This window comes from Coregonus clupeaformis, chromosome 39 (genome assembly GCF_020615455.1).
Source record: "Coregonus clupeaformis isolate EN_2021a chromosome 39, ASM2061545v1, whole genome shotgun sequence".
In the NCBI taxonomy this organism is placed as follows: Eukaryota; Metazoa; Chordata; class Actinopteri; order Salmoniformes; family Salmonidae; genus Coregonus; species Coregonus clupeaformis.
The window spans coordinates 6,680,208-6,708,119 of NC_059230.1; the positions used below are offsets into that span (position 1 = coordinate 6,680,208).

At 42.9% G+C, this 27,912-nt stretch overlaps 1 protein-coding gene across 3 annotated transcripts; it reads left to right on the forward strand.

Moving 5' to 3' along the window:
• On the forward strand, positions 1 to 27,754 carry LOC121554481 (zinc finger protein 287-like). 3 transcript variants are annotated; one of them, XM_045211881.1, is made up of 3 exons: positions 1 to 237; positions 9,129 to 9,166; positions 26,158 to 27,754. In XM_045211881.1, the coding sequence occupies exons 1-3, from the start codon at positions 72 to 74 to the stop codon at positions 26,905 to 26,907; spliced, it is 954 nt and encodes a 317-aa protein (XP_045067816.1). In that variant the 5' UTR covers positions 1 to 71; the 3' UTR covers positions 26,908 to 27,754. The 3 variants fall into 3 exon arrangements, with proteins under 3 accessions (XP_045067816.1, XP_041724192.2, XP_041724018.2); XM_041868084.2 differs by lacking the exons at positions 1 to 237; positions 9,129 to 9,166 and adding exons at positions 19,522 to 19,784; positions 25,049 to 25,336 and having other exon boundaries at positions 26,126 to 27,754; XM_041868258.2 differs by lacking the exon at positions 26,158 to 27,754 and having other exon boundaries at positions 9,129 to 10,122.
• The last annotated feature ends 158 nt before the right edge of the window (positions 27,755 to 27,912 follow it).

The following is a 27,912-nucleotide window of genomic DNA, read 5'->3' on the forward strand; positions in this document are numbered from 1 at the left end:
TGGAGAAGACACTCCTTGTGTGGGTTCCAGAAAGACATACTGACTGAGCTGAATAGGCAACTCAACTGAAAATGTCTAAACTGCACTTGTTTCATGTTTTTTTAAATGAGCGTTTAACGGCGGCTGCTGTGGAGATTTTCGGGGCAGTTGAGAAAACGGTAGTGGAGTACCAGGAGGAGAATGATCGGCTACGGAGACTGCTGCGGATCACATCGGAGATACAACTATGTAGAAGAGGTGCGTATATAGGTGAGGTGGAAGAGTACCTTGTCCGGAAATGACTTCCCCATTCATTTTCTTGATTCAGGTTCACTCAAACGTCGTTTTAAGTGGAACTATGCTAATTTTTGTCCTCATTGTCGAACTTCATAAATACTGCACCCTCAATTTAAAAACTCCTTTACTAGTTATACAATCATGTAACTAAGAAATTCGCTGGAAAGAAACTGACATGATTTATTGTGTCGGAAGACAACGGTGGCGAAGGATGTCATTGTTAATCAACGGGGATCCAAGTTGAGTTCACACACAAGAGCATTCATGAGGTCTCTAACGCACAGATACTGGTTCAGACCATTCAGTGCTGTCAGGGTGTGTTTGTTGTCATAGTGACAACTGCAAATAATACTTAAATGTACATGTAGGGCTAATGAAAAATAACATAGTAACTCGTATTTAAATGTAGCAATTCAACAACAAACCCTGTTTAGCCTGCACATCTTTTACACCATATCATTGCTCAAGTGTTTTTTTTATTTTTTTCCAATGTTTCTAACGGTTGTGAATAACTTTGGGTCTTCTTTTTCACAGTGCTCATCTGTCTGTCTGTCCGTCCCGTGCAACTATTTGCAATGCATCAGTGCAACAATGTTATCATAACCGGCCGAAAGTGATCACGCCAATGCACTTTCTCTCCTCAACTTTCCCCGAAATGCATTTTCTATGCTGTAGGGCTGTTTTACATTCAGCAATTAGCAAAAGCAAGTCTGCTTCTTTCCCCTAATAGGCTATTAGGCCTAGTATTAAAAATGATAATGATGTCCTGTAGCTTTTGTAGCTATTAGCTTTTCCTGGGATTTCACGAGAAGAGGAATGGCCTATTGCGTAGAGGCTTACGTAGCCTATAGCCTGATGCCAAGGGAACAGCTGGACGAGAGAGACTAGTTATGTGTAGCCGAAGTAAGAAGTTAAATATTAGATATTAGGCCATTCATTAGCTAAATATTAGGGCTATAGGCTAAATATTGACCTGTCAAAATGCAAGTAAAATAAGTAACCAGATTGTGAAATGGCAAATCTGTAGTGCGTTCCTCTAGGCTACACTCTGTGTTCCCCTGGCATGCAAAGCTCCATTATTGATTTAAATCACATTTTAATTGTCACATGCTTTGTAAACAACAGGTGTAGACTAACAGCGAAATGCATACTTACGGGCCCTTCTCAACAATGCAGAATACAAATAAAATAAAATAGAAACAAAATAGTAACACAAGGAATAAATAGGTCTACACAATGAGCAATGATAGCTTGGCTATATACATTGGGTACCAGTGCCAAGTCGATGTGCAGGGGTACGAGGAAATTGAGGTAGGTATGTACATATAGGTACTAGGTAGGGGTAAAGTGACTAGGCAACAGGATCGGCCAAGGTTTTTCGACGACACATATAATACCTGGCCTACAACACAGTGCAATGAGGAATGTATTATTGTTACCAAGTGAATACACAATTATTGTCCATAGGCAGTAAACTGCAGTGATGTGGGCTCATTTGAATAACCGCTCACACCCGTTTTGTTTCATGCCGAAATAACTGCATAGGCCAACAGCATAGGCCTGATTTATGCAACCATTTGGATCAGTCTGAGTTTAGCAGGCCACTCATATGGTGTAGGTGTATTTTGTTGGGATGTAGCCCGGTGTTAAGATAGGCCTACTATAGGAAAATATGGGCTTCTCCTTTCCAACTCCCCGTCTGTTAATGCTGTAGCCTATTTTACATTCAGCAAGCACAAGCGTGCATCGCTCCTCCAATAGGCTATTAGTAGGCTAAAGAAAATAAGTCAAAGTGTTAAATAAACAAGCTTTTGTAGTATGGCTTTTCCTGGGACTCGACAAGATTTAAAAGGAATAGCTGTGGCAGAACAATTTAAGACAGACAGGCTCGAGATGTAGCCTATAGCCTAAGTTAGAAGCTATGCATATTAGCCCATAATTCATAAGCTCAATGTTAAGCATAATACTGCGGTGAATTTTTTTATTTATTTATTTTTATTTAACCAGGTAAGCCAGTTGAGAACAAGTTCTCATTTACAACTGCGACCTGGCCAAGATAAAGCAAAGCAGTGTGATAAAAAAACAACAACACAGAGTTACATATGGGGTAAACAAAACAAAGTCAAAAATACAACAGAAAATATATATACAGTGTGTGCGAATGTAGTAAGTATGGACTGTAAATGTATGCTACCTATGCAATTAAGCAATGTTTTCAATTGAGTACAAAACTGTAGTCTAGGCTGTAAACTGCCGTGAATAGTATATGTCATTTGAATAACCCCTCAAAAGCCTGGCGTTTTGAATGCATATTCATTTTGTGAAATTTTGTGAAAAACTGCATCTAGCCTGCCTGATTGGGCAACCATTTGAATCAGTTATGTTTTTTCCTCTCGGCAGTTTGTAGGCTACAAGCTCCTGGCACATTAGCAGGACAGTAAGATTTTTGTATTTTGTCATGATGTATCAAGCTAACTGAAACATGCTAATGCAGGGTTTTGTAGTGGCACGCATATGAATTATGAATAACTCGCGAGCACGGCGGAAGTTGTAACCATAGTTTCCGCGTTTGTCTTCCGTGTTTTTAAAAGCGTTCCAAAATGAAAACAACTGGTGGTTACCTATGTTACCCCATTGTCTCACAGCCAAAACTTTTTCAAACTCAATTTTCTTGTCTGCTTGTTTTAGTCAATTTACGAAACTATATTTTTTAAGAAAAAGTAGTAGAACATGTCTAAAGAGTACTTTTCGTTATTGCCTGCTCCAGAGCGTTCTCACAACTTAGAAAAACAGACTATTGTAGGGCTTCCCTCATGCCCCTTTTCATGATGGCGCTAGCAGCAGAAGGGGTGTGCTAGCTAGCAACCGACCGGAACATTTAGCTAGCCAAGACCAACAACACAAACAGACGGACTACTGTATACAGCTACAAGTAGTGAATGGAGTTACAAATGGACTATACTAAACAAGTTAAAAGTCTTACCCGTGATGAAATGTTTCCCACGCTGAATAGCCTGAAGCCACAGCGCTTTTCTCACCGGCTCTATTTCCCTGCGCGGGAGCATTGCGAACTGTAGGTTGGGGGTTTTGACCTGGTTACATGTACATTGAACAACACAGCAGCTTTTCGCCAAGTTTAGTTGTTTCTGTATTACAAAAATATCGACAACGAAATTGACTCTGGGGGTCAAAGGGAAATAATGTTTGTTTTCCCAATTTGTGGGCGTGCTCGAGGGGAATTCCTTTATTTATTACGTGAACCCGAATTTCAGAAAAATTAGTAACGCAATTTCTGCAATTGAATTGGCTACAAAGTGAGATCATAGTAGTCACAAACCCCAGTTGGGTCACCTGCTACTGTCCTCCCTTCCACTGGCATACTGTTATGTTCAGGTGATATCGGTTTTCTTTGATTGGTGATCAAAGCAAGATGGTGAAAAGTCTGGACAGCCTCTCTCTCTCTCTCTCTCTCTCTCTCTCTAATTGTCATCTCTCCAGGCTCTTACTGACATTTACCCATGAGCCCCCTCTCTTTCCATTTACTGTAACCAGCATCCTCACCCACTGCGCACCGACTGACACCGGACGTCTATGGACGTTGAAAGTAGTTGAAATTTGGTCAGTCCACCTTGGCCTTGATTTCAACGTCCACAGGACTGGCCTTCATTTGGCCCAAACATAGATGTCCATGATTGCTTCAGCTTTGGTCTGGTCCGGACCGGACCAAATCTGAACCAATCATGGACATCTATGTTTCACTAGTTTGTAGAGTACAGTAAAGAAAGGTAGCATAGAGTTCCGTACAGTACACAGTAGAGCACACTAGAGTTGAGTACACTATAATGCATTGTACTGTACTGAATGAAACTCTACTGTGCTGTACTGTACTCTACTGAGCTCTACTGTGCTGTACTTTGATGTCCAACCTTGTGAAACATAGACGTCTATGATAGGTTCATATTTGGTCCGGACCAACCAAATTTGGTCTTGTTTGGTGGCGGAGCTCATCAAAATGTAGATTAATACCCACAAATGCAAAGGAGGATATTGCATATTTCTACCTTTTGTGTATCTATTTAGGATAAATAACCATTAAGAGAATGACATTAATATCCATAATTATGCATTTCTGTGTAGTAGAGATCAGGGACCCATGATGAAATTATGTTACCGCAATTCTGTTACCGGGTGTAAATCCACTTCAATAACCAAAATAGATTTTTTTTAAATCAAGGTGTCATGTCACAGCTGACACCCCATTCTTTCGCCACACATCTTTTAATCTTAATTCAGAGCAGATATTTAACATAGTTTTTGGAAAACGTGGTCACATAACTGTTCTGTTACCAAACTTTACATCTGCACAGTTCTTCCAGTAAATGTGTTTTTGTAAAATGTTCAGTATGAATTGATAAAAGTAGTTCTTGTGCATAGAGTTTTATGGTTTGTTAGAAATCAATACTTTTTGTTTGGCATACATTTTAAGTGAAAAATCAGCACAATTCCGTTACCATGAAATTGCCCATGTGTAGAATTGCAGTACATTTGCTTTAAAACAGCAACATTTTCTCTATGCCCCCTTGGCAAAATGTGTCAAATTGCATGAAATTCACTTAAAAACTTACATTTCTCTCCACTGTCAAAAAGGGGCCACTAAAATGTTTTGCCTGCAAGGTGGGGGGGTACTCCTTACCAAATCTCGCTTAGGGCCCCCCAAAAGAGGGAATGTTTTCATGAGCTTGGGTCCCAGGAAAACACAGAATTTCTCATTTGGATCCCAGGCTGAAAGAGTTTAAGAACCCATGCTCTACGAGCATATCAAAGTTCAGAGTGGGATCTCTGCTAGTTTTAGGGCTAAATATCTCAAATGAATATTTGAAGGAAATCAAAGGAGAGGAATTTTGCTCAAGTAATTGGTCTAGCGTGGACAAAAAAAGGAGAGGGAACCCACTACTTGTCTGTAGATCTCTTGCACATGTGAATAGGAAGCTAAGTCAGGGATGTTGCATGGGATTCTAGATGGCGCCCGGAGAAGATGGCTGCCGTTTTACAGCCCTCTAACCAATTGTACTATTATGTGTGTTTTTTCGCGTTATTTGTAATTTATTCTGTACATAATGTTTCTGCCATCGTCTCTTATAACCAAAAAGAGCTTCTGGATATCAGGACAGCGATTACTCACCTCGTATTGGACGAAGATTTTTTCTTCAACGAGTCGGACGCGAAGGATATCCTACAGACACCCAACAAGGCCCAAATCCCCGTCATTCGCAGGAGAAAGAGACGGAGATATCGTGGACGTAGGTCGGGGTGCCTCGTAAGGATCCGACGGCGAGCGAGTAAACTGCCTCTTCCATCAATCCTATTAGCCAATCTTCAATCATTGCAAAATAAATTAGATGACCTAAGATTATGCTTATCCTACCAACGGGACATTAAAAACTGTAATATCTTATGTTTGACCCGAGTCGTGGCTGAACGACGACATGGACAACATACAGCTGGAGGGATATACGCTACATCGGCAGGACAGAACGTCTGACTCCGCTAAGACAAGGGGTGGCGGTCTGTGTATATTTGTAAACAACAGCTGGTGCACATAATCAAATACTAAGGAAGTGTCAAGGTTTTGCTCGCCTGAGGTAGAGTATCTTATGATAAGCTGTAGACCACACTATTTACCAAGAGAGTTTTCATATATATTTTTCATAGCTGTCTATTTACCGCCACAAACCAATGCTGGCATTAAGATTGCACTCAATGAGCTGTATAAGGCCATAAATAAACAGGAAAACGCTCATCCAGAGGCAGCGCTCCTAGTGGCCGGGGACTTTAATGCAGGGAAACTTAAATCTGTTCTACCTAATTTCTACCAGCATGTTAAATGTGCAACCAGAGGAAAAAAACTCTAGACCACCTTTACTCCACACACAGAGACGCATACAAAGCTCTCCCTCGCCCTCCATTTGGCAAATCTGACCATAACTCTATCCTCCTGATTCCTGCTTATAAGCAAAAACTAAAGCAGGAAGCACCAGTGACTCAGTTAATAAAAAAGTGGTCAGTGACGCAGATGCTAAGCTACAGGACTGTTTTGCTAGCACAGACTGGAACATGTTCCGGGATTCTTCAGATAGCATTGAGGAGTACACCGCATCAGTCACTGGCTTCATCAATAAGTGCATCAATGACGTCGTCCCCACAGTGACCGTACGTACATACCCCAACCAGAAGTCATGGATTACAGGCAACATCCGCACTGAGCTAAAGGGTAGAGCTGCCGCGTTCAAGGAGCGGGACTCTAACCCGGACGCTTATAAGAAATCCCGCTATGCCCTCAGATGAACCATCAAACAGGCAAAGAGTCAATACAGGACTAAGATTGAATCGTACTACACCGGCTCTGATGCTCGTCGGATGTGGCAGGGCTTGAAAACTATTACAGACTACAAAGGGAAGCACAGCCGCGAGCTGCCCAGTGAAACAAGACTTCCAGACGAGCTAAACCACTTCTATGCTCGCTTCGAGGCAAGCAACACTGAAGCATGCATGAGAGCATCAGCGTTCAACCCCATAGTGCCCTCAAAGCTCATCACTAAGCTAAGGATCCTGGGACTAAACACCTCCCTCTGCAACTGGATCCTGGACTTCCTGACGGGCCGCCCCCAGGTGGTAAGGGTAGGTAACAACACATCTGCCACGCTGATCCTCAACACGGGGGCCCCACAGGGGTGCGTGCTCAGTCCCCTCCTGTACTGCCTGTTCACCCATGACTGCATGGCCAGGCACGACTCCAACACCATCATTAAGTTGCCAGGATAACAACCTCCCCCTCAACGTGACCAAGACAAAGGAGATGATTGTGGACTACAGAAAAAAAAAAGAGGATTGAGCATGCCCCCATTCTCATCGACGGGGCTGAAGTGGAACAGGTTGAGAGCTTCAAGTTCCTTGGTGTCCACATCACCAACAAACTATCATGGTCCAAACACAACAAGACAGTCGTGAAGAGGGCACGACAAAGCCTATTCCCCCTCAGGAGACTGAAAAGATTTGGCATGGGTCCTCAGATCCTCAAAATATTATACAGCTGCACCATCGAGAGCATCATGACTGGTTGCATCACAGCCTGGTATGGCAACTGCTCGGCCTCCGATCGCAAGGCACTACAGAGGGTAGTGCGTACGGCCCAGTACATCACTGGGGCCAAGCTCCCTGCCATCCAGGACCTCTATACCAGGCGGTGTCAGAGGAAGGCCCTCAAAATTGTCAAAAGACTCCAGCCACCCTAGTCATAGACTGTTCTCTCTGCTACCGCACGGCTAGCGGTACCGGAGCGCCAAGTCTAGGTCCAAAAGGCTTCTCAACAGCTTCTACCCCCAAGCCATAAGACTCCTGAACAGCTAATCATGGCTACCCAAACTATTTGCACTGCCCCCCCCCCCCCACCCCATCTTTTTACGCTGCTGCTACTCTGTTAATTATTTATGCATAGTCACTTTAACTCTACGCACATGTACATATTACCTCAACTACCTCAACTAGCCACATTGACTCGGCACCGGTACCCCCCTGTATATAGCCTCCCTACTGTTATTTTATTTTACTTCTGCTCTTTTTTTCTCAACACTTTTTTGTTGTTGTTGTTGTTATATTTTACTTTTTTATTAAGAAATAAATGCATTGTTGGTTAAGGGCTGTAAGTAAGCATTTCGCGTTAATGTTGTATTTGGCGCATGTGTCAAATTTACATTTGATTAGGGGCATCGGTGACCTTGCTCCAAGTGATTTTAGCTCTCTACGTAATGCAAGTAGGCTACAGTAGATTGTATCCAAGTGAGAAAGAAAATAGGTGTATTCATGTTTTTTGACCTCGTATTTTTACATAAAATCCATACAAAATAAATCATAATGTAATTGTTGTGGAAAAAACAACCATCAAATTGGTTTAAGATCTCAAGATCATTCAATTGAGAAAAAAAAATATATTTTTCTGTAAACACCAGGTTCTGCAGATGGCACTTTTAAGACAGTCCCTTGGCAGTGAGAACGCGCATACCCCCATTGAAACCAATATAAAGTCACTTTATGAAAACAGAACTGAACGGTGAAAACAAAGGGTCTAGCTCTCTACCGTCATCCGATTCTACACATCACTTTCATCATCCTAGGATCTTCTGTCGAAGAGGTATTGACGAGGGAAATCCGAATATCAAACCAATATCCAAAGTGAAAACAAAATTCACGGCAGGGACAACGTCGTATAACTGTCTCTGGTTTATTGTGCACCCTTGGTTGTACAGGCAGGTGCTCTTGCTGCAGCTCAACGGGATCCACCGTAATGCAGAGCCACGCCAGAATCATTTTACCATTATACAACTGGATATTCTGCCCCCCCCCACCCCCACCCCATCTAGGGCGGCAGGTAGCTTAGTGGTTAAGAGCGTTGTGCCAGTAACCGAAAGGTCGCTGGTTCTAATCCCCGAGCCGACTAGGTGAAAAATCTGCCGATGTGCCCTTGAGCAAGGCACTTAACCCTAATTGCTCCTGTAAGTCGCTCTGGATAAGAGCGTCTGCTAAATGACTAAAATGTAAAATGATATTCAAGTCACCAAACCGACTGGATACAGCAGGTTACAAACACACGATAACACACGTGACCCATGATGACTAACAATTCAAAAATGGGAAAAAAACGATTGAACAGAATAGCTTCTTCTCTTCATATTATAAGGAAGTAATTTAAAATAGATTCTAGTCTTTCAATCATTGATTTTAAATTTGAATTGACCCCAACAATGATGTCTAAAGGCTGTGTAGGTAACCTCTGCTCCTCCTCTCCTTCCCTCCAGACTCCCTGCAGCTCTCTCTCTCTGTCTCTGAAGAGGAGGTTCCCCCTGAGCAGCAGCACTGTGAGCAGGAGTGGAGCCCCAGTCTGGGGCAGGAGGACCCAGAGCCCACACAGATTAAAGAGGAACAGGAGGAACTCAGGACCAGTCAGGAGGAAGAGCAGCTTCAAGTGCTATTTGATACCAAAGACTCCATGTTCACTCCTTCCTGTGTGAAAAGTGAATGTGATCAGGAGGACCCACTTCAGTCCTTGACTCTTCTCAAAACCCAGACTGTGGAGAACAGAGAGAGTTACCCTAAACCAAATGATCTCACATCTTTTGGCACTGTGACCCACCTAAAGGGTTTAAAACTTCCCTGTGACTCTCCAAATAATCAAAACAATGCCTCCAGCCACAGCTCAGCCATAAGCAGCGACACAGTAGGACTTGACAGTAGCCCACCATTGGATCTAAACCCACAAATGGGGGAACCCTGCACCTGCCCCTTTTGTGGCAAGAACTTCAAACAAAAAGGACATCTGTCCATGCACATGAGGATTCACACAGGAGAGAAACCATTTCGCTGTGGTGACTGTGGGAAGCGCTTTATTCAGAAGGGGGATCTAAGGAGACATATATTGACTCACACAGGAGAGAAACCATTTAGCTGTAATTTTTGCTGTAAAAGCTTCAGTCAGAAGGGAGACCTAAGGAGGCATATACTGACTCACACAGGAGAGAAACCACATGGCTGCTCAGTCTGTGGTAGAACATTCATTCGTAAGGCTCATCTGCTGAAGCATGTGAATAATGTCCACAAAGAGAGGAAACAGGATGAAAACTGATAGAAGAAAGAAACGTAGGACAAAGATGTTCTGTCAGGAGATGGGAATAACAAGGCAGGATGTGGACAACACTCTTAGGAATGGAGAGCAACTCTGGATCATTTTTTATTTTTATTTTATTTTTGGGGGGTCATTTTAGCAGACGCTCTTATCCAGAGCTACTTACAGTTAGTGAGTGCATACATTTTCATACTGGCCCCCCCGTGGGAATCGAACCTCGGACCTCCCGAGTGGCGCAGCGGTCTAAGGCACTGCATAGCTGTGCCACTAGAGATCCTGGTTCGAATCCAGGCTCTGTCGTAGCTGGCCGCGACCGGGAGACCCATGGGGCGGCGCACAATTGGCCCAGCGTCATCCAGGGTAGGGGAGGGAATGGCCGGCAGGGATGTAGCTCAGTTGGTAGAGCACGGCGTTTGTTTGCAACGCCAGGGCTGTGGGTTAGATTCCAGTATGAAAAAATAATAATAAAATGTCTGCGCTCACTAACTGGAAGTCGCTCTGGATAAGAGCGTCTGCTAAATGACTAAAATGTAAATGCCATGCTCTACCAACTGAGCTACACGGGACTCATTCATGCTGTGGGTTTCAGATATCTTGATGCGTGATCAAGTTAAGTTTTTCAACATTCTATGTAAATAAGGTTGTATTTTATTAAATTGATGATGTAATGATTAAACAATAAATAGTATTGTAGGAAGCTGTTCAGTCTGTTGATGTTTTCACGTTATTAGAAACAGGAAGTCCTGGTCCTTTGTTTTAGAATATCTCTCAGGTGACGAGAGAGTGGTCTGACCTGATGTTATTTATACATTAAAACATGTATACTTTCAGGAAATTCCTGTATCAATCTGTTCAACATTATTTCTCATCAATTGTCTTAATGCTGCTCATTCATGATATTGTTTGAATCTTTTCAAAACGGTGTTCTTCCAGGCCCAATTCAATCACATTCTGTATAATATCTCATGATAACTGCATTCTCTGGTTTTAGTGCAAGCTGTGAAAAGATAAACAGCGTGCTCGACTCCACCTTATGTAAACTTCAATCGGGTGCTGGATCCTCGTGTATATAATCCAGATAATAGAAATAGGAACAGCACTCTGGTAAATAAACTTAAATTGACTTTTTTTATTGCCGCATTAAAGTTTTGGTTATGAGCACTTCTTCAGTGTGCAAGTCAACGGCAATCAATGTTACAACAACTATACGAAACAGGTGGGCATGATTCTAAATTCACAGTCAGTGTTGGCCCATCGAGATCCCAGCAGAGGGATGTGTTGGAAACATGACAATCAAATAAAGAAAGACAAATACATTATGATGTCATTAACTGTCACTATGATGTAATTAACTGTCATTATGATGTCATTACCTAAATGTTTGGCCTATTTAGAACCTACTACAAAAAAATAAAAACTACTACAAAAATCAAGTAAAAGAACATTCCTCATTGAGGCCTGGTGTGGCAAGAGTGCCCAAGCGGTCTATCCAATATGTCTCTCTAATTCTCCTCCCCTACGTGGAGCCTTCACCAATCCAATGGCCATATAACGTAAGGCACTTAGTTCATGATTATGGCTGTTGAAATGCTCACGTATCCTCGTCTGAAGTTCACGTTTGGTCTTACCCAGATATACAACATATTTCGTGTTATTCTACCTCAAACCTTTATCCTCTCACCCCAACGGGGACGGATAAGAGACTTCCCTCTGATCATGGCATCACAGTGGACACAGTTGTGACAAGGGAAACTGCCATCAGGAATAATAGACATAAAAAGTGAAGCTTGTTTCTTAGTCATATCTGACCTTATTAAACAATCCCGTACATTTGAGAGTCTCTTCTAGCAAAATCTTTTTTTGGGGGGGGATTCAAACGCTTTACGAAAGCTGGGTTCACTGTGTAGTAAGTGCACACTGTCACATCAGTCCCAAGACGTTGTCAGGGATACCCGTTGTCAGGGATACCCGTTGTCAGGGATACCTGTTGTCGGGGATACCTGAGTTACAATGTCTTCTTTCTTCTTTTAAAAATTATCTATATTTTTTATTTTTTTTGACAGTTCAATACAACAACAAAAAACACAGTGGAATATTGTTTAAGACGTGCATTGAGTGTACAAATCATTAAGAACACATGCTGTTTCCATGACATAGACTGACCAAGTGAATCCAGGTGAAAGCTATGATCCCTTATTGATGTCACTTGTTCAATCCACTTCAATCCGTGTAGATGAAGGGGAGGAGACAGGTTAAAGAAGGATTTTTAAGCCTTGAGACATGGATTGTGTATGTGTGCCATTCAGAGGGTGAATGGGCAAGACAAAATATTTAAGTGCCTTTGCAACGCAATATTAGGAAGGTGTCCTTAATGTTTGGTATACTCAGTGCACATACAACGACAATAGGACAACAATATGATGGTGACGACAACAGGACAGTCAGGTAAGCGTTCACAATCAGTCTTTATCCAGAAGATCCAGAAATGGTCCCCAAATCTTTAGAAATCTGTTGGAGGAGTTAGTCCTGTAAAAGCGAATCTTTTCCATGTTTATGGTGTTGATCATTTCTGATAACCATCTCTGAAATCAAGGGGAGGTGGGTGACTTCCATTGTGGGCAAGGATAATTTTTTTTGTCAGCCACCATTCAAAACATCAAAGCTTGTTGTTCCTGATAAGATGACTTAAGAGCAGACCGAGCGACCAAAGAGAGCCAGTTCTGGGTCAGGTTCAATGGCCCTCTCACACACCATTCAATACCATTTCAAAAAAGGTTCACCCAGAAGTCATTTAGTAGGGGGCAGAGCCAAAACAGATGAGTCAATGAGCACTTTGAGGTTTTACACCTGTCAACCTGGAGGTCGATTCTATGTAGTTTACACCTGTTAACCTGGAGGTAGATACTATGTAGTTTACACCTGTCAACCTGGAGGTAGATTCTATGTAGTTTACACCTGTCAACCTGGAGGTCGATTCTATGAAGTTTACACCTGTCAACCTGGAGATAGATTCTATGTAGTTTACACCTGTTAACCTGGAGGTAGATTCTATGTAGTTTACACCTGTCAACCTGGAGGTAGATTCTATATAGTTTACACCTGTTAACCTGGAGGTCGATTCTATGTAGTTTACACCTGTTAACCTGGAGATAGATTCTATGTAGTTTACACCTGTTAACCTGGAGGTAGATTCTATATAGTTTACACCTGTCAACCTGGAGGTAGATTCTATGTAGTTTACACCTGTCAACCTGGAGGTAGATTCTATGTAGTTTACACCTGTCAACCTGGAGGTCGATTCTATGTAGTTTACACCTGTCAACCTGGAGGTCGATTCTATGTAGTTTACACCTGTTAACCTGGAGGTAGATTCTATATAGTTTAGTTTTGGTGTAATGAAGTCTCTGCATGACCTTGTATTGTATCAATTGATACCTGGTGGCATTGATGGAACAAGAGGGAATTCTAGACAGGGCTTCTCCCCAGATATCATCCAAGATCTCAATATTCAACTCTTCACCCCAGGTCTCCATGAGGTGACTAGTAGAGGCCTCTGTATAGTTGGAGAAAAAGGAGGCAAACTGGGAGACTAGGTCAGAGATGGAAGAGGAAGTGAGACACCCCACTCGCTGTTTTTTTCTGGTTCAATGAAAGTCAATGAACTAAGTAGACAAGGACCAGCTGCTATTGCGTTGGTATCTATGGGAGACCCATCCGGTGCATATTTTTTTCAATGGTAAACTACTGTATCTTCATTTATCCACCATTTGTAAAAGGTCATAAAATGATACAAACTGGGAGACTAGGTGTTTTGAGTTGGGAGAGCTCTGTAAAAGGTCATAAAATGAATGTTGCACAGGGTTGGGTTTCAAAGTTTCGAATTTTCCCTTTGATATAGTGTCCGACTTGTAAAACATGGATTAAAAAATAATAATTATTAGACAGTTCAAATGTGTTCTTTAACTGGTTAAATTATGCAAATTGCTTGTCTATGTATGAGTCTTCAATTGTGTCCAGACCCTTCTCCCTCTATTCAACAAACACCTTATCAGACCAAGGTGGAACAAAATAATGATTAAAACATATTGGAGTGTATACAGAGGTGTTTTTGTTTTTTATGACTGTGTTTTTCTTTCTGCTTGCATCTTGTATTTTTATTTTGATGTGTTTATTTACTGTAATTCAGGGCTCATCTGTAAAAGAGACCTTGGTCTCAGTATGGCTCCCTGGTAAAAAATAACCTCGGGCCTCCCGAGTGGTGCAGCGGTCTAAGGCACTGCATCGCAGTGCGTGAGGTTTCACTACAGACCCGGGTTCGATCCCAGGCTGTGTCACAGCCGGCTGTGACCGGGAGACCCATGAGGCGGCACACAATTGGCCCAGCGTCGTCCGGGTTAGGGGAGGGTTTTGCCAGGCCGGGCCGGGCGCCTGCAAGCTGACTTCGGTCGCCAGTTGTACGGTGTTTCCTATGACACATTGGTGCTGCTGGCTATTGGGATAAGCGAGCAGCGTGTCAGGGTTCGTGTTTCGTAGGACGCATGGCTCTCGACCTTCACCTCTCCCGAGTCCGTACGGGAGATGCAGTGATGGGACAAGACTGTAACTACCAATTGGCGACAAAAAGGGGTAAAAGTACAAAAATATACACTACCTTTCAAAAGAAATGTCCTTGTTTTCGAAAGAAAAGCTATTTTTTTGTCCATAAAAATAACATCAAATTGATCAGAAATACAGTGTGGACATTTTTTATGTTGTAAATGGTGGTCCTTTGGTGGTTGTACAGTGGGAGATTTGTACAGGGTAAAAGGGATCTTGAAGAAGGAAGGCTATCACTCCATTTTGCAACGCCATGCCATACCCTGTGGACGGCGCTTGATTGGAGCCAATTTCCTCCTACAACAGGACAATGACCCAAAGCACAGCTCCAAACTATGCAATAACTATTTAGGGAAGAAGCAGTCAGCTGGTATTCTGTCTATAATGGAGCGGCCAGCACAGTCACCGGATCTCAACCCTATTGAGCTGTTGTGGGAGCAACTTGACCGTATGGTACGTAAGAAGTGCCCATCAAGCCAATCCAACTCGTGGGAGGTGCTTCAGGAAGCATGGGGTGACATCTCTTCAGATGACCTCAACAAATTGACAATTAGAATGCCAAATGGAGGATTCTTTGACGAAAGCAAAGTTTGAAGGACACAATTATTATTTTAATTAAAAATCATTATTTCTAACCTTGTCAATGACTACATTTCCTATTCAATTTGCTATATTTCCTATTCAAACTCATTTCATGTATGTTTTCGTGGAAAACAAGGACATTTCTAAGTGACCCCAAACTTTTGAACGGTAGTGTATGTATGTATTTGTCACCTCATAAACACGTTTAATAGTATAATAATATATATGCCATTTAGCAGACGATTTTATCCAAAGCGATTTATCATGAACGCTCCCCCCCCTAAAGGCTTCTGGGACCTGAAGTTCCCACTGTGCTTTGATTGGACTGGACTGGCCAGTAGCAGCTTCATCTACTTGACCTTCACACCACCACGTGACGCGACCGCTTCAATTCTGCCCGAATGTAATGTCATCGTACATCTGTGGAGAACAAAAGTAACAACATTAGGAATCTGTAATCGCAACTGTCATTTAAATAGAAGACAATATTCCTTTGGTACTATAGCCAATTCCATTTGTCCAGATAGAGCCTTTGCCCAATCCCCCTAGTACTGCAGTTTAAAAAAAATGTATTTAACCTTTATTTATACAAATATAAAATATATTTTAGAAGAGAGACCAGTGTAGCTGTTAGTATCTCACCTGTTCATCATCAGACAGACACTCCTCCTCATGAATTACAAGCGCGAAGCTCTACCAACTGAGCTACAAACGACCACTTGTTAATCTGGGTTAGAATTCTTAAAGATTATCTCAAAACAAAGTTATCGCCTGTCAGTTTGTTTGGGCACTCTGCAGTGGAGAAAAGCATGGCTGGAAGACACTCATTTGTGATCCTGACTTCCATATTTAGCCACAGGGGGAAGTCAGTGTCTAACACTGGTCCTCTGTAGCTCAGCTGGTAGAGCACGGCGCTTGTAACGCCAAGGTAGTGGGTTCGATCCCCGGGACCACCCATACACAAAAAATGTATGCACGCATGACTGTAAGTCGCTTTGGATAAAAGCGTCTGCTAAATGGCATATTATTATTATTAACACATCAGGGAAACAACAATTGCCACCAAAAGAGTTCAATAAAAGATCCTCCTAGATCCCTATTACTTACTGTAACTGTTTCCCTGCATGTATCTATTCCATTATTACTGGTCTAGAACTTGTAGTAAAACCCCAGATTATGTAAAAGTATTGACACATTTCAAATATGCTTTCGAAGAAATCGCCTTGCATTTTTACAAGAGTTTTCCCCCCATCAATTCTGACCCAATGCTGCTCATTCGTGATATTATTTGATCTTGTATAGGGTGATGATATACAGTCGACTCCTGATGAATAATGATTCTCCCAGATCATCCTATTCTGATGTTAACCACTGTCTGTCCACAATGTAATGATGGTGTTCCTTTGCTACTGGTCTGTATGCGTGCCTTGCACAGTAGTAAACTCCCATCCAGCTGGAGGCGCTGTTGTGCGTTTCTGGGTTCGTCACCATTCTAGAACCAAGGAGTTTTCTACAATTCTTTTGAGTAGAACACGGGATGGTCGATTGACTGGGGTTTTAAATTGTCAGTGGCGAAGTCTTGCTGTATGTTCAGAATGTTGCTGATGATATACAGTTGTTTCTGTACGGACCGCCTATGGGGAAGGTTTCTGAGTACTTTTATTTTGTTCTATGGTTCAATGAGCGATAGACATGAAAAGATAATGTCATAAATGTTGAAACATGGTGTAAGAAGGTGGTGAATCTTATACGCTCGGTCTCTGGTTATGAATGGGGTGCTGACGGACAATCGTTGTTGGATATTTATAGATCTCTGATCAGGACGATAATTGATTACGGGTGTATAGTTTATTGAACAGCGGCGAAAACTTGGCTTCAGAGGCAGGACAGAATCCATTATATAGCTTTAAGGATATGTATTGGTGCATTTAAATCAACATCGGTATGTGCCTTACTAGTGGATGCAGGTGAGATGCCTTTGGATATATAAATAGTAATTCGCTTATTGGGTTGAAAGGCTGTGAGGTTGACCATCCCACTGCTACTGTTCTAGATGACTGTTGGGAATATACTAGTAGACAAGGCAATGGTTTTGGTTGGACAGTTGGAAAGCTTGCTGATGAGAGTGGTTTGAGAGAGTTGGAGGTTGGCCCTACTGTGGTGATAGTAGATGTTCCTCCGTGGTTACTCCCAGATCCTGTTGTTGATCTAACCTTGGTGGAGAAAATGAAAGATTGGTCAGAAGTCAGTGATATAGTGAAACTGGTTGACAATTACATTGGTAGAAGTTTATATGCATTTTTACCGCTTTTCACAGATGGATCCAAGGACCCAGATAGTGGACCCACAGGAGCATGCGTTTTGTTCCTGAATTTGAATATTCTTGCAGATATGTAGAAGACTAACAGATGAACTGTCAGTTGAACTGTTGGCGATAGTAGTTGCCCACCAGTGTGTGGAGGACGTACAACCTCTCAGAATTATAGTATGCCAGTGGCGACGTGTAATTCAGGGCAGGTGGGCAGAGTATCTACCAATTGGATATCTCGGAAAAGGGGGTAACGCCATGGGCCAGAAAATGTTGAATACATTGGCCATGCTGTCAATCCAGCATGACTTCTGCCGCGTTCAAAACAACTGGAAACTCGGAAACTGGGAAATCTCAGACTTCAGTGGGTTCAAGACAACTGAGAACTCTGAGAAAATTAGCTCAGACTGGGAAAATACAAATAATAATTTTGAACTGTCATCCAACTTGGATTCCAAGTTGGGATTTCGGGCCTCTTTCTAGAGCCCACAAGGTGGACTGCCGGGCCACCTTCCTGTTCAAGTGAGCACAACAAGGTGGATCCAAAAATGTATTGTATGCTGCTGCATAAATGATGTAATATGCCAGGGAGATATGTATACTATAGCTAAGAAAGTAATACTAAGTGTATGTTGTGTAGTAAGCTGTTAGTAGCCCATGTGCCTCACCCTAATCATTTGGTCCCTTTCCCCCTCATAACTTAGCCTACTGTTCTGATTTTGTGGTGCACATGTAGCCTATAGCCTGTTTTAGAGAAATGTAATCATCAAATATTGTAATAGCTTTCATTGTCTGCTTTTATGCCCCATTTATTTATCCTACGGTTCTGATTTGGTGTACAGGGAGAATACTGTAAGAACGGCCCATGTTCTGAATTCTGTTGTTGTACATTTCAAAAGTGCTGAACAAATAGTTATATTGACTACGTCCGTCCTAGATCGCTCATGAATGTCTTAATCGAAATTACGGATTGCCTCTTATCCGCTCGTCGTCCCCTTATGCCATAGTTTGTACATCTCAATTGTCAGTAGAAACCACATTTGTTTAAGCAAGTCAGCCAAATCAGCTATGTTTTTTAAAAAGGCAGTAAATGAGGCTGAATGAACTGTTTCGCTGCCAGACAAGGCCCCCGCTGATAGCCAGGTGTAGCAGTGGTAAGGATTCACTCCATGGTGCTGAAAAGAAAGCTCTGCTGTTGGGACAGCTTTATGGAGGCCCTAACAGTTTGTGGGCACCATTTGTCACCGTTATAGTGCTATTAATGTATTGTTTAGTGTTGTGTTGTGTTGTGTTGTGTAGTGGCTTTGCTGGCATGCATCAAAAAATAAATAATGTTGTTTGCCCCACCAAGATTTACATGATAAAATCGCCACTGAATGCTCAGATTCCCTGTCTGTATTGAATAGTTTATTATCTGGCAAATCTAATAGGAGTAACCTACTATTGGAGGTATTAATGTTATTATGGAGAATTGAGAGACGGGGTGTAGTAGTGAGATTCTGCTGGGTCCCAGCCCATTCAGTGTGGAAGGGAATGAAATTGTAGACCAGATAGCCAAAATAGCTTTAAAACGAGATATAATGTATATTAATGTTCCACTGGGTGGCAGAAGACATGGGACTGAGCCCAAGGGCCGGCATTTATATGCCTTCCAAAGAAAGGTTGGCGGACCAAGATTCAAAGGTCAGATTAGGAAGGAAGAGGTGGTGTTTGCTAGATTGCGCCTAGGACATTAAACTCGTCATTACATCTGGTTGACAGTGTCTGGAGGGTACGGTCGATGAAACGGTGGAGCATGTGTTGTTATAAGTATGTTGAAGAGTGGGAAAGATTGAAGTGTAGGGTCATTGAGGTTGGACGGGGTTGGAAGGGATTTGGGGGATGGGGGAGGGTCTATTAGAAGTTAGTAGGGCTCTTCTTTATTTTCTCAGAAGTACTGAGTTAGGAAGGAGTTAGAAATGTGGAGCTAATGTTGTAAACCGTGATTGACCTCACACTCCAGCACAGTAGGTGGCGGCGTGCACCTTTAACGTTTGTTTGTTGACCAACATTATATCATAGAAGAAGAAGAGTAAAACACGGAAGTAGAATTGGAAACGAGTTTGTTTTAATTTTTTGTGGAGTAAAGAAAGCATACTGACTGAACTAAATAGGTTACCAAACTCCCAGTCGTCTGAAATATGTCTAAACTACAGTTGTTTCATGTGTTTTTAAATGAGCGTTTAACGGAGGCTGCTGTGGAGATTTTCTGGGCAGTTGAGAAAACTTTTGTGGAGTACCAGGAAGAGAATGGTCGGCTACGGAGACTGCTGCGGATCACACCGGAGATAAAACTGTGTCGAATAGGTTCGTATGAAGTTTTACTTATAGCTAACTATAGTTGTACTAAATTAATAAACTGTTTAGGTGATCACCGTTTAAAGTTTACTTTTACAGTTGTCTTTGTCACGAAAAGCTGATCGAAATAGTGTAATGTACAGTTATGTGCACTCAGTTACGTCTAAAGCTAGCTCTCGAAAACTCTAGTTGAGAATTAAATGTACGACGCTTTGAATGGACCCAAACTACAACCGCGTTAGCGCTCAAACTGTAGAATGCGGCATTCTGACTTCTCCCTACTATTTTCTGCGGTTAGCTCCGCCCACGACTGGCTCATGTGAACTGCAATCCCGACGCAGGGTTTTTAACGTCACTAATCATCGCTTGCGACGCTGCTTTCGAAATATATGGCCCTTATCTTTCATCGGCGAGAAAGAATCCTTCAAAAAAAAAAAGATACACTTAATGTAGCAGTTTTTGCACAGATCCATACACCTATGGGTTCCTCCATCCGACTAAACTAGACTTAACGTTACACTACGGCTCCCGAGTTATGCTTACGAGCATGCAAATTAGCACAGGTGGTCGCCTCTTGTCTTCCGTCTGTTTTGCCTGAACAAGCGCTGTAACATGGAGATATGGCCATGCGGGAACACTAACCCTAACCCAGTCCTTCTCAAATAGTGGGGCGCGCCCCCCTGGGGGGGCTCGGAGCGATGCCGGGGGGGGCGCGTGTGACCCCGGGGAACATGCTTTTTTTTCCCGCAGGGAGTAGTTTTTTTTTGCACCGAACAAAAGCACAGAGTAGGAGATATGAAGTGCAGATAACAAACCCTTAAGAGACGCCATGGAAACATACCTAACAGGGATGAAAATAAAGGCGGAGAGAGACGGAGATAATGAGACAAACGTAAGTCTCCCGAAAGCTAAGACGAGGAAATATGACGAAGCGTATGTCGCGCTTGGCTTCACTGTGACTACGGTGGGAGAAGAGGAAAGACCGGTATGTTTACTGTGTCTAAAAATGTTGACAGCATGAAGCCAAATAAATTAAGGCGTCACTTAAATACATTACACCCCAATCACGCTGATAAGCCGCTTGAGTTTTTTCAGCGAAAACGTGCCGAATATTGCCAACAATCTTCCCGCTTTGTGAATGCTACTTCAGGAAACCAGCGAGCACTGTTAGCATCATATAAGGTGGCGTACCAAATTGCTCAGTGCAACAAAAAAAACAATCCATAGCAGAGGAGCTGATACTGCCTGCAGCATTAGACATGGTCTCTGTCATGCTGGATGACGCAAGTGCTGCAAAAATAAAAACTATCCCTCTGTCCAATGACACTGTCGCCAGACGTATAAATGACATTGCTAACGATCTTAAAGAACTGCTGGTAGATAAACTCAAAGACAAACGTGCCTTTTGCCATTAATGCTGACTTCCTCATTTTGCTAAAAAAAAATCAGCACAAATGGTTTTATTCATTTTTGTTTTATAGGTCAGTGTTTCATATATTGGGCTCCTGAGTTCATGTTGCTGATCAATTTGAATTTATTATTATTTATTGATTATATTTTATTTTATTTTTCAGTATCAAATGGTCAACATTTTTTTACAGTTTAAATAAGGCAAATTTCAGGCAAATTGATGCACTTTAAGTCTTTTCTGTTACAGACTAAAAAACAATGTTAATAAAGTTATTCTTTGTTGTAAGTTGATCTATATTTCTTTATTTTATTTTCTTTAATGTTAATAAGGATACAATGTTATGCAGAGGTATACTTAGAACAATTTCATAGACAAATTATACTATTTCCAGTTGCGGCGGAGAGTTGGGGGGCGCGAAATGTTTACTTCTTCCTAGGGGGGGGCGCAACAGAAAATAATTGAGAAGCACTGCCCTAACCTAAAGCAGTTGTCGTGTATGAATGGGGTACCCTTTGATCATGAATCCCAGATCCATGACATTACGCACAAGATAAGTCACTTAAAAAGACTGTTGGCTGCAACTGTGTTAAAACCGCTTAAAACAGTCTACAGTAATTTGTTTAATCTGCGTTTGTGATATGAAAGTATAGGGATTCCTGTTTCTAGCCCATCTAGAGTGCGACGGTGTAACTGGGGAGGAAGTGTAGTTGGTCGGCCAAAGGCCATATGGATCTCTGCCAAACTGCCACAGTAAGGGTATCATTATTTTATTTATTTTGCGATTCTTTCTCGCTGATATATAAAAGATAAGTCCATATGTTTCCCAAAAACGTATCGCAAGTGAGGCGTATTTTGCTTTTAGAGCGTCAGGATTAAACGGAGCGTCCGGATTGTACATCACGAGGGAGCCAACTGTGATCATGTGCAGCAGTCATATGCAGACCAGCTGGCTGGAGTGTTTTACGGACATATTCAATCTCTACGTATCCCAGTCTGTTGTCCCCACTTGCTTCAAGATGTCCACCATTGTTCCTGTACCCAAGAAAGCAAAGGTAACTGAACTAAATGACTATCACCCCGTAGCACTCACTTCTGTCATCATGAAGTGCTTTGGGAGGCTAGTTAAGGATCATATCACCTCCACCTTACCCGACACCCTAGACCCACTACAATTTGCGTACCGCCCCAACAGATCCACGGATGACGCAATCGCCATCGCACTGCACACTGCCCTATCCCACCTGGACAAGAGAAATACCTATGTAAGAATGCTGTTCATCGACTACACCTCAGCCTTCAACACCATAGTGCCCTCCAAGCTCATCACTAAGCTCAGGGCCCTGGGTCTGAACCCCTCCCTGTGCAACTGGGTCCTGGACTTCCTGACGGGCCGCCCCCAGGTGGTGAAGGTAGGCAACAACACCTCTGCCACACTGATCCTCAACACGAGGGTGCCACAGGGGTGCATGCTCAGCCCCCTCCTGTACTCCCTGTTCAACCATGACTGCGTGACCACAAATGTCTTCAACTCAATCATTTTAAGTTTGCTGACGACACACAACAGTGGTTGGCCTGATTACCAACAATGGCGAGACAGCCTACAGAGAGAAGGTGAGGGCCCTGGTGCAGTGGTGCCATGAAAATAACCCCTCCCTCAACGTCAACAAAACGAAGGAGCTGATCGTAGACTATAGGAGACAGCAGAGAGAGCACGCCTCCATCCACATCGACGGGGCCGCATTGGACATGGTCAAAGCCTCAAGTTTCTAGGCGTGACATCACTGACGACCTGAAATGGTTCCTTCACACAGACAGTGTGGTGAAGAAGGCGCAACAGCACCTCTTCAACCTCAGGAGGCTAAAGAAATTTGGCTTGGCCCCTAAGACCCTCACAAACTTCTACAGATGCACCATTGAGAGCATCCTGTCAGGCTGTATCACCGCCTGGTATAGCAATTGCACCATCCGCAACCGCAGGGCTCTTCAGAGGGTGGTTCGGTCAGCCCAACGCATCTCCGGGGTCACACTGCCTGCCCTCCAGGACATCTACAGCACCCGGTGTCACAGGAAGGCCAAGAAAATCATCAAGGACCTCAGCCACCCGAGCCACGGCCTGTTCACCCCGCTACCATCTAGAAGGCGGACACCATACAGGTGCATCAAAGCTGGGACCGAGGGACTGAAAAACAGCTTCTATCTCCAGGCCATCAGACTGTTGAATAGTCCCCGGCCTCCGTCCACTACCCGGCCCTGTCGCTGTTCTAGCTGGCGCTAGGCCTTATGGACATAGACATTGAACACTGATCACTTAAATAATGTTGACTGTTTATATGTACACTGACCAAAAATATAAATGCAACAATTTCAAAGATTTTACTGAGTTAGTTCATATAAGGAAATCAGTCAATTGAAATAAATTCATTAGACTCTAATCTATAGATTTCATATGACTGGGAATACAGATAAGCATCTGTTGGTCACAGATACCTTTTTTATATATTTTTTATTAGGGGCATGGATCAGAAAACCAGTCAGTATCTGGTGTGACCACCATTTGCCTCATGCGGCGCGGCACATCTCCTTCGCATAGAGTTGATCAGGCTGTTGATTGTGGCCTGTTGAATGTTGGACCACTCCTCTTCAATGGCTGTGCGAAGTTGCTGGATATTGGCGGTAACTGGAACACGCTGTCGTACACGTCGATCCAGAGCATCCCAAACATGCTCAATGGGTGACATGTCTGGTGAGTATGCAGGCCATGGAAGAACTTGGACATTTCCAGATTCCGTGAATTGTGCACAGATCCTTGTGACATGGGGCTGTGCATTATCATGCTGAAACATGAGGTGATGGTGGCAGATGAATGACACGACAATGGGCCACAGGATCTCATCACGGTATCGCTGTGCATTCAAATTGCCATCGATAAAATGCAATTGTGTTTGTTGTCCGTAGTTTATGCCTGCCCATACCATAACCCCACTGCCAACATGGGGGACTCTGTTCACAACGCTGACATCACCAAACCGCTCACCCACACTATGCCATCTGCACGGTACAGTTGAAACCGGAATTCATCCGTGAAGAGCACACTTCTCCAGCGTGCCAGTGGCCATCGAAGGTGAGCATTTGCCCAGTGAAGTCGATTACGATGCCGAACAGCAGTCAGGTCAAGACCCTGGTGAGGACGACGAGCACGCAGATGAGCTTCCCTGGGACGGTTTCTGACAGTTTGTGCAGAAATTCTTCAGTTGTGCAAACCCATAGATTCATCAGATGTCCGGGTGGCTGGTCTCAGACGATCCCACGGGTGAAGAAGCCAGATGTGGAGGTCCTGGGCTGGCTTGGTTACACGTGGTCTGCTGTTGTGACGCCGGTTGGACGTACTGCCATATTCTCTAAAATGACTTTGGAGGCGTCTTATGGTAGAGAAATGAACATTAAATTATCTGGCAACAGCTCTGGTGGACATTCCTGCAGTCAGCAGGCCAACTGCACGCTTCCTCAAAACTTGAAACATCTGCGTCATTGTGTTGTGTGACAAAACTGCACATTTTAGAGTGGCCTTTTATTGTCCCCAGAACAAGGAGCACCTGTGTAATGATCACGCTGTTTAATCAGCTTCTTTGTATGCCACACCTGTCAGGTGGATGGATTATCTTGGCAAAGGAGAAATGCTCACTAACAGGGATGAAAACAAATTTGTGCACAGAATTTGAGAGAAATACGCTTTTTGTGCGTATGGAAAATGTATTGGATATTTTATTTCAGCTCATAAAACATGGGATCAACACTTTACATGTTGCGTTTTATATTTTTGTTCAGCATAGATAACATATCCTTCTCCTCTCCTTCCCTCCAGGCTCCTTGCAGCGCTCTCTCTCTGTCTCTGAAGAGGTTTCCTGTATGAAAAGTGAATGTGATCAGAAGGACCCACGTCAAGAAGCCATACTAGCTGAATGCCCAACTCTCAGTCCACTGAAAACGTCTAAACTACAGTCGTTGCATGTGTTTTTAAATGAGCGTTTAACTGCGGCTGCTGTGGAGATTTTTGGTGCGGTTGAGAAAACGGTAGTGGAGTACCAGGAGGAGAATGATCGGCTACGGAGACTGCTGCGGATCACACCGGAGATAAAACTATGTCGAATAGGTTTGTACAGTTCTACTCAATTAATAAACTGTTTACCATTTCAACAATTTGAAGATGTTTTTTTCATTATTTTACCGTGAATGGATAGAAGTAGCACTGACGTGCCAATGCTTTCCCTTACTTGGACAACAGCGTCACACATTTTTCCATTGAATGTTGAATACATTATTATTTTACTTACCCTGCCGATTTTACGGAAAGTTGGTCCTTCTGTTGCCCTTCAGACTCCAGTGCTCCATTGGAGTTATTAAACGTCCATTTTGATTAGCTGAGGACGATGATTTGGTCAAGTGTGAAACGCTCTTTCTAGGTTTTGGAAAACCTTGGAACACAATTTAATAATTTTCCTAAATAACTTTACAACCAAAAGATACACTTACTGTGCTCCGTTTTAACACAGATTTCCAGAGCCGATATTTTGTTTATGTTCCCCCCCCCTTGTTTCCATTGGGTCAGGAAGTGTCATAGTTCAGGTAAACGTGCGATACAAACAGTCCACAGAAAGTGTCTTTTGCGATTGTTAAATTATTTTGTGATGATCTGAACGTAAAGTTCTAAGGTTTCGTAAAACTGTTGTGCAAACAAGGATTATTAACGGTTATACAGAATGTTGGCAGGACTTTTGTGCACATTGGCAGTGGTGCCATGAATGAGAGCAAAAACCCAGGTATCTGCATGTTTAAGGGCTATATAGATCATAGAGATCTATGATTCATGTGTATGATTCAAGTGTTCTATTCAATTCTGTGCTATATAGATAACCTATGCTCCTCCTCTCCTTCCCTCCAGACTCCATGCAGCTCTCTGTCTCTGAAGAGGAGGTTCCCCCTGAGCAGCAGCACTGTGAGCAGGAGTGGAGCCCCAGTCTGGGGCAGGAGGACCCAGAGCTCATACAGATGAAAGAGGAACTCAGGACCAGTCAGGAGGAAGAGCAGCTTCAAGGGCTCTTTGATACCAAAGACTTCAAATTCATTCCTTCAGGTGTGAAAAGTGAATGGGATCAGAAGGACCCACTTTGGTCCTTGACTCTTCCCCAAACTCAGACTGTGGAGAACAGAGAGAGTGACTCTAAACCAGTGGATCTCAAACCTTTTGGCACTGTGACCCACCTAAAGGGTCTTGACATTCCCTGTGACCCTCCAGATAATCAGAACAATGCCTCCAGCCACAGCTCAGCCATAAGCAGTGACCCAGTAGAACTTGACAGCAGCCCACCATTGGATCCCAGCCCACCATTGGATCCCAGCCCACCATTGGATCCCAACCCACCATTGGATCCCAACCCACCATTGGATCCCAGCCTACCATTGGATCCCAGCCCACCATTGGATCCCAGCCCACCATTGGATCCCAGCCCACCATTGGATCCCAGCCCACCATTGGATCCCAGCCCACCATTGAAGAAACACTGTTCCAAACCCAGCACCACGTCTAGAAAAACTCACCGCTGCCATAACTGTGGTGATACGTTTGCTCTGATAGCTGATCTGCAGTGGCATGTGACTCTTGCCAAGAACAGACCCAGCGAATGCCGTTACAACTCCACCAAAACGTTACATCTCCACCTGTAAACTGAAGGCCCATGTCCGACTCTGCCACAGTGGGAAACCCTGCACCTGCCCTGTTTGTTGCAAGACCTTCAAATACAAATAAGTTCTGTCCAGGCACACAGGAGAGAAACCATTTAGCTTTGGTGACTGTGGGAAAAGCTTCAGCGTTAAGGGGAACCTTACCATGCATAAACAGACTCACACAGGGGGGAAAAAAAACATTTAGCTGTGGTGACTGTGGGAAAAGCTTCTATCAGAAGGGGAACCTAACCGCTCACAAACTGATTCACACAGGAGAGAAACAACATGGCTGCTCAGTCTGTGGTAAAAGATTCACTCAGAAGGCTCGTCTGCTGAAGCATATAGATAATATCCACAAGGAAAGGAAACGGGTTGAAAACGGATACAATAAAGAGAATTAGGACAACGAGATCTTATGTAAGAAGATGGGAATTAAAAGGCAGGATGTCGACCTCAGTCTTTAGGAAAGAAACTTGACCAGATAAACAGATATATTGGCACTTTTCTTAAATAATTCTCTATTTCTTCTAAAATAAGTTCAAATTGAAAGAAACTTTTGGTCTAAACACCTTAGTGGATTTTCAACATCCTAGTAGAACCAATTTAATATTTCTAAAATAAAGTTTACTATTTTTTTTTTGACAAAAGGCATGTTTCACTATAACTAAGCCTACAACATTTTTTTTTTTTTTTTTTACTCATTAAACAGTGAAACTCACAGGTCGTCCTTCATTAGAAACAGGAAGCCCTGATGGTTTGTCTTGTAATGTCTCTCAGGTGATGAACAAATGATCTGACTGTTATTGATACATTAAAACATGTATACTTTCTAGGAAATATCTCTTCCCATCTGTCCAAGAGTGTCTCTCATCCATTTTCAAGTAATACTGTTCATTAATTATATTAATATTTCAGGAAGTAATGATATACAGACGACTCCTGCCTGATAAGTGCATTTCGTATATAAGTGCAAACTGTGTTTTTAAGTGAACTACAGTATATATT

Bases quoted from the DNA above. Each gene is read 5' to 3' on its own strand.
- LOC121554481 (XM_041868084.2), top strand. From the start codon at position 19,619: ATGTCTAAACTACAGTTGTTTCATGTGTTTTTAAATGAGCGTTTAACG. The intron at 19,785-25,048 runs GTTCGTATGAAG...CCTTCCCTCCAG, and splicing joins GATAAAACTGTGTCGAATAG to GCTCCTTGCAGCGCTCTCTC. The intron at 25,337-26,125 runs GTTTGTACAGTT...CCTTCCCTCCAG, and splicing joins GATAAAACTATGTCGAATAG to ACTCCATGCAGCTCTCTGTC.